At 44.9% G+C, this 13,039-nt stretch overlaps 1 protein-coding gene across 1 annotated transcript in view; it reads left to right on the top strand.

Annotated features, from left to right (window-relative positions):
- The window catches only part of LOC134611443 (glyoxylate reductase/hydroxypyruvate reductase-like), a 76,052-nt gene that overhangs the window by 47,997 nt on the left and 15,016 nt on the right, over nucleotides 1–13,039 (top strand). The window contains exon 8 of the mRNA XM_063455328.1: nucleotides 10,869–10,999. Within this exon, the coding sequence (XP_063311398.1) occupies nucleotides 10,869–10,999 (131 nt within the window). The remainder of the gene's footprint in view (nucleotides 1–10,868; nucleotides 11,000–13,039) is intronic.

Raw genomic sequence — 13,039 nt, 5'->3', positions numbered from 1 at the left:
ACCCTTTCCAAAGGAATGTCACTACTTCTCCTGACCCCATACTGGTCCAGGGTGAAGAAGAATACGAGATTCAAAGTATACTGGATTCAAGGATCCATCGTGGCTCCTTACAATACCTCATCAGATGGAAAGGATATGGAGTTGATGAAGATACATGGGAAAACTCCTCTGACGTTCATGCTGACAAATTAATTTCCAAGTTTCACAAACGTTACCCTTCTAAGCCAAGTCAATAGCACCCAGAGGTTGCTCATTAAGGAGGGGATACTGTCATGCCTTAATTATAATATCCCCTTACTTCCTGGTTCCACGGAGCTTAGCCACACCTCTTTATGACCCGGTCTCCCTATTTAATCTGACCGCACCAGCTGATCGACGCTGGATTAATGAACTACGTTCCGTACTCACGAACCGGCTGCAACATCGTTGTGAAAGCCTGCTGTTACCGGACCGGACTGGAAGACTTCAAGTTCCCTTCACCTTTCCTCATCCACGGCTAAAGCTGAACTCTATCCATGCAGGATAAACCGCCTCTGAGGAAATCTCGGGAACCAGTGTTCTATGTGCCGGAAGCTAAGTAAAACCTCTGTGATAAGCGTTGCATCTCAAAGCTGTTATTTCCTGTCTCCAAAGTCCTTCGTTAAAGCCAACCGTTACAGCTAACTTCAATTCATACTTGTCTCAGTTAGCTGCATCTATCTTACTTCAGTTAAAGTCTATGGAACAGCTATTGTAACTTCTTATCACCTAATCAATTAATACAACTAAAGGACTCTTGCTGCTTCAGTTATCGTTTACTACTTAAAGCTACAGTGCATATAATTGTGGACTTCAGTTATCGTTTACTACTTAAAGCTACAGTACCTGTAAATTGGAATTAAAGTCAATACCATTTACTTTCTATAATAAATATTCGAACTATAAGAAATCTGCAGTTGTGTTCCTTCATAATAAATGTTTAAACGTGACAGGTACAAAGCCTGAAACAAAAGAATCTTGAAAGATTAAACACAGAGGTTCACTTATTTCCCACTTAGCTCCGTAAGTACTCGTGGGTGAATACTGTCAGTCCCTGGAGCTTTATTTACAGTAATTTTCTTTAACTGCTGTAGCACCTTGTCTCGAGTCGTCCAATCACAAGCTATCTGCAGGTTTTTTGCAGCAATCATTTGCATATCTCTTGCCATAGGATCCTCATTAATATATACTGAAGAAAATTTGTTGTTTTTTTTAATTTCTGCCTTTTCCTGGTCTTCATTGACTAACAGACCCATCTCTGTTTTCAGTGTACCTACACTTTCATTTTTTGTTTTTTTAGAATTGATGTACTTGAAAAAAAATTTGGGGTTGGTTTTGCATTCTTTGGCTTTCAATTTCTCATTTTCTAGTTTAGCCACTTTAATTGTCTTTTTGCAAGTATTATTGGCTTCCTTATATCTTATATAGGATGCCTCTGATTTGTCCGATGTAAATGCTTTAAAAGCCCTTTTCTTATTTTTAATCTCTTGTTTTACTTCTCTACTAAGCCACATTGGTTTTAATTTGTTTCTTTTATATTTATTACCCAATGGTTCATACTGTGAAATGTACCTTTCTAATATTTGTTTGAATAGTTTCCATTTTTCCTCAGTGTTCTTATCACTAAGGAGTTTATGCCAGTCGATATGTTGTAGAGCTGCCCTAATCTTATTAAAATTGGCTTTTTTTTAAATTATACGTTTTAATATACCCCCACATGCTTTTGCTTTTTTGAGTTTATTTCAAAAGTTACCATATTGTGATCACTATTTCCCAAATGCTCCCCTACTTGAATGTTGGTTAAAAGATTAAAGGGACACTATAGTCACCTGAACAACTTCAGCTTAATGAGGTTGTTCAGGTGAGTGCTACAGCTCCCTGCTGCCTTTTTCTTGTAAGCACTGTATTTTCTGAGAAAATGCAGTGTTTACATTGGAAGCTTGGAACACCTTGTTGCAGTCAGACGGCCACCAGAGGGACTTCCGAGTTCAGAGGCCCTAAAAAGGCCTCATTCACGTCTGACGTATTCACGCATGGGTGAATACTTCAGAGGGGCTATCAGCACACAAAGCACTGTGCTGAGGCTGTCAGCACTGCTGTGGGAGTGGCTTCAGCTGACAGCTGAAGACCAAACCCACAGGGACTCTTTCTGGCCACAATAGTGAAAAACCCCCGAAACCCCCCCCCGAGAAAACCGACGGTCTCCCTCTCCCCTGCCAGCACATAAAGGTGCTAGCCCTGCAATGTGCCTGCGGACCGGAGGGGAGATCTCTCTCCCCGGTCCGCAGGCACTATGCTGGCAACCAGCGGGGAGAGGGAGAGAGGACCCAGGAGCTCAGCCTGCAGCTCCTCCGGGTCCTCCTCTTGCGAGCTTGGAGCGTTGCCGGGGTTACCACGGCAACGCTTCAAATCTCGCGAGAGTGAACTCTAGCCCTGGAGCTACGGGCTAGAGTTCTCTCTCCCCACTGGAACCACCAATGAATCCCACTGGGACCACCAGGGATCAAGAAATGTCCCCCCTCCTCCCAGTAAAGGTAAAAAGGGAGGGGGGACATAATTAATATTTATTTTAATTAAATAAATGTAAAAAAAAAAAGCATATTATAAAAAAAGCCCCCCATGCCTTATAACACACTCTCACACCCTACACACACACATTGCCCCCCCCACACACACACTGCCCCCCATAGACACATACTGCCCCCCATAGACACACACTGCCCCAGACACACATACACTGCAACACACATACACTGCCCCCTAACACACACACTGCCCCCCTGACATACACACTGCCACCCTCACTCACACACTGCAACCTTCACACACTGTCCCCCTCACACACACACACACACACACACACTGGACCCCTTACACATTGCACCACTCACACACACCACTGCTCCTATGCCCTATGACAGTCCCATTTCCCAGCAGACCTCAGGTAAGTTGTCAAACTGTTCTTAAACGGTTTGACTACTTACTCTGGGAGGGGGTCCCGGCACTATTGGCACCATAACCACTACACTGAGCTGTAGTGGTTATTGTGTCTGGATTATTTAGTTAAAAAATCTACAAGTGCCCCTCCCGAGATCAGACTCTGGATCCGCCACTGACCCAGTGGGCATATTTGGAGGCGGGCCCCAGACCCTGCGCTGAGTTAGGGGCCCCAACATTTCTGGTGGCGGCCCTGACGATAAGTAACGGCACCAGACAGGGATGCCCGTTATCTCCCCTATTGTTTATATTATCTCTAGAGCCCCTTCTGCAGGCTGTACGCCGTCACCCCGACATGCGAGGCATCAGGGTCCACCAACATGAATACAAAGTGTCGGCCTTCGCCGATGATTTACTCTTCACTATTGAAAATCCACTACACAGTCTACCCTACTTGACAATGGTCTTAGATGAGTATAGTAAAGTCTCTAACTTCAAAATCAATATTGACAAATGCGAAATTCTAAACATCAACTTATCCCCGGAACAAGTACATAGACTACAGCGCAATACCTATTCCAATGGACACCCCACGCCATCAAATATCTCGGGATAAAAATTACCAATACACATAAAACTCTTTATAAAGAAAATTTCCCTGATCTACTAACAACTATCAAAAAGGACCTAGATAGATGGGATAAACCGCATTTCCGATGGATGGGACGAATAAACATTATATCCATGAATATTCTACCATGCATTTTATATCTATTAAACACTATCCCTATACATATCCTGACTGCCTTCTTTCGCTCAATCCAGTCAATGCTCACAACATTTATATGGGCGAAAAAACGTCAGTGAATAGCTCTCAATTTACTGACTAAACCAAAGGAGAAAGGGGGTTTGGGATGCCCCCACATCCAAAATTACCATAAGGCAATACACCTAGGGAGGATATTAGAATGGTCAAGAGAGGGAGGCACTAAGGCATGGGTCCAAATAGAACAATCACAAATATTAACACCTCTTAAATATCTCCCCTGGACTTTATCCACAGGCAGGGGGAACATACCAAGGGACCTACCCACCATAGGAGCCACTCTTGAAACGTGGTAAAAAATAAACCCACTTGGAAACTTCACACCGACACCATCACCACTCTACCCGTGTTGTGGTTTAAATTCAGCAGACAGCAATGTTTTCTCTCAGGTATGAAGACAAGGAATGGACACAGCAGAAATACAAGCTTGGAGGACAGTACTCCGTCACACAAGTGTATGACAAAATACTGTTCCTAATTTTAATGGGGAAAAACACAGATCTTATAACAGAATTCTGTACACATCCAAAAGGGGTTGTCTTTACATAATACAGTCATATCCTGTCAATTGCATCTTCAAAGAACTTAAAGCACATTTGGCATTAGCTGGTCAAAAGGTGTTACTTGATTACACAAACACTTCCCAATAGTCATAAAGGCAAGGTGATAACAGGATATCCAGTGCAGGGGGGGAAACAAGAAGAAGATACAAAGGCCAGCTGTTATAATAGAGCATCCTGACTTTACTTAATCAATTGTGTAGTGTGACACAGGATACAAGGGGAAAGGTGCGCATTAATCCATTTCATCCCGATTTCTCACAACCCCAGTTTTCCACCAGGTAGGGATAACGTAAACATGAGCAAGATCATACCTAAATCTAGAAACAGAATCGTAACAATAAAGGACTTGGTCACCAAGGACGGACTCTTACCCCTAACAGACCTCACGGGCACAAATCACCCAACACTGATTCAAACTTTCCAATACCATCAGCTAAAACACTTCCTGAATAAAGAGGGACTTTTATGCTGGAGGCCAAGAGAAGAAACTCAAATTTGAAAAGCTTTGCTCCATCCCACCAAAAACCAAAATAGTATCTAAGTGTTATCATTTGATACAAGAATGTACAAACAGCACCCTCCCCTGTTACACTATAAAAAACCAACAATGGTTCTCGACCCCGATAGAAGAGAAACAATGGCCCATAATCTTCACCAAAATGATGAAGTCACATTCTAGCATAATATTACAAGAACCGAACTTTAAATTCCCGTAGATGCCAACAAAAACAACACTAATAATTCACCGCTATGTTGGAGGTGTTTGCAAGAACGAGGCACTTACCAACACATTTGGTGGTCCTGCGGCAGAGTAGTGGGTTTCTGGAGAGAAGTGGCAAGGATCACGGGAAAACTCAGTGGCACACCCATTCCCGGTACACCCGAATCACTTCTTTTTTACTACATCCCTGTATCTATGCACACATTCCAAAATTCACTAATGCTTTACCTCCTTACCGCAGCTAAATTAGTAATAGCAGGGCTCTGGAAAACTATTAAAAGACCGTCAAGGAGAGAATGGTTCATGAGGATTGATGATATTCATAGAATGGAAGAATTAAGGATGTCTACACTGGGTAAATCACAGCTATGTAAAACATTGTGGGAACCATGGGAATCATATCTCAGAAATCATATCTAAAGTGTTCGAATTAATGCACAATAGTGAGAGGAAATAACGTTTACACGGGCACACTCACATAGTGTCAAGGACCAGGAACCAGACAGAGACGGAACTAGATGCAAACACACCTTTATTGATAAATAACAAATAAATAACAAAAGCAAAGTCCAGGAAACAAGCAGGGGTCAGTCACCAGAGCGGGTAGTCAGACAAGCCAGGGATCAGGAGCACGGAGAGCAGCGGAGTCAGGAACAAGGCCGGAGTCAGGAACCAGGAACAAACAGGAAACACAGGAACAAGGAGACTTCTGGGAAACAGGAAACCACACAAGGGCAAGGAGGTTCTGGGCTTAGCTGCTTAAATAGGCAGAACTGATTAGCAGCAGGGTTGATTACTACTCACAGGTGAGTAACCGTGGCAACAAGCAGAAGGAGCTCATAGTAATTGCAGCTGAAAACTCATTAACTGAAACAGAAAAGGGCTGCTGTTTAAAACAGCAAAGAAACCCTGACAGTACCTCCCCCTCAACGACTCCCCCCATCTCTGTTGGTGGGTCCGGGCTTCATAGGGAAGCGGGCGTGATAGGAACGAAGGAGGGATGGTGCATGGACATCAGAGGCTGGAACCCAGGAGCGTTCCTCTGGACTGTATCCTTTCCAGTGCACCAAGTATTGGATCTGTCCTCTGAAGACCCGTGAGTCAATGATGCTGCGTATTTCATATTCCTCATGATTGTCAATCAGAACAGGACGTGGCACTGAGGTGGTGTAGCGATTACAAACCAACGGTTTCAAGAGGGAAACATGGAAAACATTTGAGATGCGCATGTTAGCAGGAAGGTCAAGTGCGTAAGCTACAGGGTTAACCCTTCGAAGTATACGAAATGGCCCAACGTATCGGGGTGCCAGTTTTTGTGAGGGAACACGGAGGCGTAGGTTGCGGGAAGACAGCCAGACCCTCTCTCCGATCTGATAGGTAGGTGCAGGAAGGCGTCTGCGGTCGGCCTGGAGTTTGTAGTTCTGCATTGCGCGTTGCAAAGAATTCTGAACCTGCACCCAAGTGGAACGGAGTTCCCTAAGATGTTCCTCCAATGCCGGTATCCCCTGTGGCAAGAACGTATCAGGCAACATGGATGGTTGAAACCCATAGTTCGCCAAGAATGGGGATAGCCGGGAGGAGGCATTAATCGCACTATTGTGGGCAAACTCCGCCCAGGGTAGCAGATCAGACCAGTTGTTCTGGTGGTCGGAAATGTAGCAACGCAGAAACTGTTCCAGTGTTTGGTTAGCTCGTTCCGCTGCACCATTGGATTGCAGGTGGTAGGCCGAGGAGAAGGAAAGCTGGACTCCCATTTGCGTACAAAAAGCTCTTCAAAATCTGGACACGAACTGGCTACCCCTATCTGAGACTATCACTTTGGGTAACCCATGCAAACGAAAGACCTCTCAAGCAAAAATTGTTGCAAGTTCCTGGGAAGTTGGTTGTTTTTTCAAGGGAATGCAATGCGACATCTTCGAGAATCGGTCCACAACCATGAGAACGACTGTATTGCCACGGGAGACCGGAAGATCTACGATAAAATCCATGGACAAGTGGGTCCAGGGTCGTTCACCATTAGGTATGGTTTGCAGGAGACCCACTGGAGGGCATCGTGGGGTTTTATTTTGAGCGCACACAGGACAGGCAGCTACAAAAGCGGTAACATCCGAACGGAGACTAGGCCACCAAAATTGCCGGGAGACAGACCAGATTAACTGGTTTTTGCCTGGATGTCCAGCTGCTTTGGGGTCGTGGTATGTACTCAATAGTTTCGTACGGAGGTTAATAGGTACAAAACAACGGCCATTAGGTTTCTCTGGAGGAGCATTAATTTGTGCAGCCAGAATCTCCTCGCCTAGGGGTGAGGTGAGGTTAGTACGGATGGTTGCCAGTATATAGTCCGGAGGAATCACAGGAGTAGGGGTTATCTCCTCTCTAGATGGAGGGGAGAACTATCGAGACAAGGCATCAGCCCGAATGTTTTTAGTACCGGGCAAGTAAGAGATCACATAATTGAATCTTGATAGGAATAGAGCCCATCTAGCTTGCCGGGGGGAAAGCCGCTTAGCTTCGGAAAGATATGCAAGATTCTTGTGGTCTGTGAGGATGAGGATTGGCACTGAAGTACCCTCAAGAAGGTGCCTCCATTCTTTGAGAGCTAGAATTATGGCTAGAAGTTCTCTATCACCAATCTGGTACTTGCATTCCGCCGGGTTCAATTTCCTCGAGAAATACCCGCACGGATGCCTGGGGCTCTCAGGGTTAGGACGTTGAGACAGGAGGGCGCCTACTCCTGTCTCAGACGCATCGACTTCGAGAATGAATGGTAAGGCAGGGTTAGGGTGTGCCAGTATAGGAGCAGCAGCAAAGGCGACTTTGAGAGACTCAAAAGCAGTAATGGCTTCTTGTGACCAATGCTGTGGATCAGCATCTCTCCTGGTCATGTCCGTGAGAGGTTTAACCAAGGAAGAAAAGTTGCGTATTAACTTCCGATAATAATTGGCGAAGCCCAGAAAACGTTGTATAGAGCGAAGACCCGTAGGTCGAGGCCATTTTAGTACAGCCGAAAGTTTCTCAGGATCCATAGAGAATCCAGCATCGGAGATAACATATCCTAAGAATGTGACCTGTTTGCAGTTAAACTCACATTTCTCCAATTTGCAGAACAGATTATTTTCTCTAAGTCTCTGTAGAACACGAGAAACGTCTGCGTGATGGTTCTCGAGAGATGGGGAATGGATAAGAATATCATCAAGATAAACCACCACACATTGCTGCAGCATATCTCGCAGGACGTCATTTATAAATTCTTGGAAAACCGCCGGAGCATTGCAAAGACCAAAGGGCATTACTAGGTATTCGTAATGGCCGCTCCTGGTGTTAAATGCGATTTTCCATTTTACAAAGAAAAAGCCGGCCCCGGCAGGAGAAGATGACTTCCGAATAAAACCCTTAGACAGTGCATCGGTAACATACTCCTCCATGGCTCAATTCTCTGCTACAGACAGTGGGTAAATCCGGCCACGGGGAAGATTGGCACCAGGTTGGAGTTCGATACCACAGTCATACGGACGGTGTGGTGGCAGAACGCTGGCTTGACCATTGTCAAATACATCTTGGAATTCTTGGTACTCAGCGGGTAAGGAAGAGGCAGAACATGCGCCCAAAACTTTGACCGGTTTCTGGAGACAGGACAATGTGCATTGCTGGGACCATGATAATATCTCAGCTTTGCGCCAATCAATTGTGGGGTTATGCTTCTGTAACCAAGGGTATCCCAAAACAACCTGGTAATATGGAGAGGAAATTACCTGAAATTGGATCGTCTCATGATGTAGAGCCCCTACAGCCAGAGATATGGGCACGGTTTCTTGGGTCACGTGGGTTGGCTGTATTGGTCTGCCATCGATGGCTTCGAAGGCTAGTGGAAAGTTGCGAGACTGTAAGGGTATAGAGTGCTTTGCTGCAAATGCACAATCTATAAACAAGCCTGCGGCCCCAGAATCAAGAAATGCCCGGGTTTCAATGGATGAATCAGGCCAGGAGAGGATAATAGGCACCAAGGGTTTGCCCACACATATCTCTGGGTCTGCAGAAAGACCACCCAAGATCTGCCCCTGACAGTATCTTGGGTGCGGGCCCTTTGCCGGACGAATCGGGCAAAACTTTAACATGTGACCGTGGTGTCCGCAGTATAGGCACAGACCCTCCCTCCTCCTAACGGCTCTCTCCTTGACCGAGAGGCATGAGAAGCCTAACCGCCTTGGCTCCACACAGACAGAGGACTCAGGACCAGGAGGCATGGGAGGTGAGGGAGGTTTGGGTGGGTTAGAAAAGCTTGGTGCCAAATCTACAAGAGGCCTCCGCAGGCGCTCCCTGGATGAGGATCTCTCTCGGAGTCTGATGTCAATGAGGGTGACAAACGAGATCAGTTCCTCGAGATCTTTAGGTAATTCTCTGGCTGCAATCTCATTTTTAAACACATCGGAGAGACCCTGTGCAAAGGCAGCCACGAGAGTCTCGTTGTTCCAGCCACCCTCTGCTGCCATGGTACGGAATTCACTGGCATACTCGACAATAGTTTTTGTGCCCTGAGCATTAGACAAGAGTAGTTTGGCAGTAGGGGTGGAGCGAGCTGGAATATCAAAAACCCTTTTGAAGGACGCAACAAATTCAGGGTAATTGTAAATAATAGGCTTCTCTGCCTCCCAGAGAGATTTTGCCCAAGCTAGGGCCTTTTCAGACAGCAAAGAAATCATGAAGTGAACTTTGTCACTGTCTGTAGGAAATGCCTGGGGCAGGATTTCAAGGTATCCTTTAACCTGATTTATAAATTCTCTGCACTGAGCTGGGTTGCCCCCAAAATACTGAGGGAGCGGGACAGACCCAGTCATTTCTCTAGCCGCTACAGGTTTGGAGGCTACAACCGGTGCTAGAACAGGAAGTGAGGCAGAGGCGGCCGCAATCGCAGGCTGGCCGGGTACTGGATCCAGATGGGCATACTGGTCCAAATGGTGGTTCTGCTGGTCCCACCGGGTAAGTAGGTTAGGTATAGGTGTCTTGCCTGTACCATCTGTATTCATGGCCCTTGCGTAATGTCAGGGACCAGGAACCAGACAGAGACGGAACTAGATGCAAACACACCTTTATTGATAAATAACAAAAGCAAAGTCCAGGAAACAAGCAGGGGTCAGTCACCAGAGCGGGTAGTCAGACAAGCCAGGGATCAGGAGCACGGAGAGCAGCGGAGTCAGGAAAAACAGGAACAAGGAGACTTCTGGGAAACAGGAAACCACACAAGGGCAAGGAGGTTCTGGGCTTAGCTGCTTAAATAGGCAGAACTGATTAGCAGCAGGGTTGATTACTACTCACAGGTGAGTAACCGTGGCAACAAGCAGAAGGAGCTCATAGTAATTGCAGCGGAAAACTCATTCACTGAAACAGAAAAGGGTTGCTGTTTAAAACAGCAAAGAAACCCTGACACATAGACATAGGAGGTAAACTGACAAGACAACAAACGTTAATAAAGACACAAACACACAATGTTTTATTATAAGTATAAAGTTTTGAAATGCTAAATTGTAACTTCTTTGTAAAAATTTCCAAATCATTGAATTGAAACAATAGCCTACTGTAAGCTAAAACTTATGTAAGAAATCTGAATAATACAATGTTTGTCATATTACTTACCAAATGTTTACGACATGTAACGTTTATTTTGAAAATGAAAAAAAAAATAAAAAATGTAAATCCGCCCTTGTGAACATTGTAGAAAAAAGATTTGGAAATAACATAATTCATTCAAACTCATCTAGAACAAATACTGATTTGTGTACTTTATCCAAACACCTTCACCTTACAGGGGAGCAGTAGTAAACCAGGACGATCTTTATTATGCCTTGGTGAATGGACAGATTGCTGCTGCTGGTCTGGATGTCACTGTCCCGGAACCTCTACCCACAGATCATCCACTTTTCAAATTAAAAAATTGTGGTGAGTTACGTCAAACAATAAATTACTCAATGTAATGAATGCTTTTTATTTGCACTTGTGTGTGCCCCAGTTCCTGTAAAGAGGTGTATGATATAACTGATTTCCGATGTGAACGGTTACTGCAAAAGAAAAGTTTTTTGTTTTTTTTTAATAAAACACTGTTTTTGGTTTGTGAAACCCTTGCTGGCATGCCTCTCTTCCCTTTAAAAAAAAGTGATATAAACGAAAAACTCACCTTAAATCCCGATGCTGCTTTTGTGATGTCACTCCTTACTGTAAGGGGAGAGATATTCCAGAGAGGGGATCGTGCTTCTATTGGACATCTGTTACGGGCATGCTACAGTCAGGTCCATAAATATTGGGACATCAGCACAATTCTAATCTTTTTGGCTCTTAATACACCAACACAATGGGTTTGAAATGAAACAAACCAGATGTACTTTAACTGCAGACTCTCAGCTTTAAATTGAGGGTATTTACATTAAAATCAGGTGAACGGTGTAGAAATTACAACAGTTTATATGTGTGCCTCACACTTTTTAAGGGACCAAAAGTAATGGGACAGATTAACAGTCATAAATCAAACTTTAACTTTTTAATACATGGTAGCAAATAGGCATGTGCATGGGAAAAAAATTCGGTTCGGTTCGGCCTTCCGAAATTCGCGATTTTCGCAATTCGGGACTTCGCCATTTCGGCACTTCAAGACTTTGGAACTTCGGCACTTCGGAACTTCGACACTTCGGAAATTCGGCAACTTCAGCACTTCGGAACTTCGGCAACTTCGGCACGTCGACACTTCGGAATTTCTGAACTTCGGCATTTCGGGACTTCGGCACCTCGGGACTTCTCTTGCAGCCGCTTGGTAGATAACTCCCTAATTCCCACGGTATTAGGGAGTTATCTACCAAAAGGCTGAAAGACCTGAGCGGCGGGTGGGGGCCCTAACGTAAAATGATGGGGGGGGACCTATTGTCCTCCCCCCTGGCCCCCACCCCTGAGCGGTGGGTGGGGGCCTTGAATGAGAATAAGGGGGGGCCTAATGTCCTCCCCCCTGCCCCCCACCCCTGAGCAGTGGGTGGGGGCCCTACAGTAAAATAAGGGGGGGGACCTAATGTCATCCCCCCTGGCCCCCACCCCTGAGCGGTGGGTGGGGGCCCTAAATACTAATAAAGGGGGCCACAGGCTGCTCACTGTTTAATAGACATGCCCCTACTCGCGGTATAGCGAGTAGGGGCATCATTTACTAATACTAAGTAATCTTTACTTAGTATTAGTAAATTTGGCTGAAAGACCAGTTTAGGTCTTTCAGCCTTTTAGTAGATAGCTCCCTAATACCGTGGGAATTAGGGAGTTATCTACTTATTCATTCCTGTCATTACATTGACAGGCTAAGTAACTTACATTTTATATGAATGTATGTTACTTGATTGTTGTAAGTGTTGCAAATGCTTACAGCTGAATCCTGTCTATGTTTGTATACTTTTTATTTAAAATTATTTACAATGTAACATTCTTCTTCTTTCACTGGGTAAGTATATTAGTACTTAGGCAATACTGTGCTTTGGAGCTTCGGCACTTTGACACTTCGGAACTTTGGCACTTAAGCACTTCGGAACTTCGGCACTTCGGAAATTTGGTAATTTAAGAACTTCGGGACCTCGGCAATTCGGACATTCGGAAGTACCTGAATGTCCGAAGTGTCCGAAAATCGTCCGAATACATATTCGGACCGAAACGAATTGCACATGTCTAGTAGCAAATCCTTTGCAGTCAATTCCAGCCTGAAGTCTGGAACGCATAGACATCACCAGACGCTGGGTTTCATCTCTGGTGATGCTCTGCCAGGCCTCTACTGCAACTGTCTTCAGTTCCTACTTGTTCTTGGGGCATTTTCCCTTCAGTTTTGTCTTCATCAAGTGAAATGCATGCTCAATCGGATTCAGGTCAGGTGATTGACTTGGCCATTGCATAACATTCCACTTCTTTCCCTTAAAAAACTCTTTGGTTGCTTTTGCAGTATGCTTCGGGTCATTGTCC

This window comes from Pelobates fuscus, chromosome 5 (assembly GCF_036172605.1).
Source record: "Pelobates fuscus isolate aPelFus1 chromosome 5, aPelFus1.pri, whole genome shotgun sequence".
Taxonomy (NCBI): domain Eukaryota; kingdom Metazoa; phylum Chordata; class Amphibia; order Anura; family Pelobatidae; genus Pelobates; species Pelobates fuscus.
Note: the sequence above shows the minus strand (reverse complement) of the source record. Positions and strands in the feature narration are given on the sequence as shown.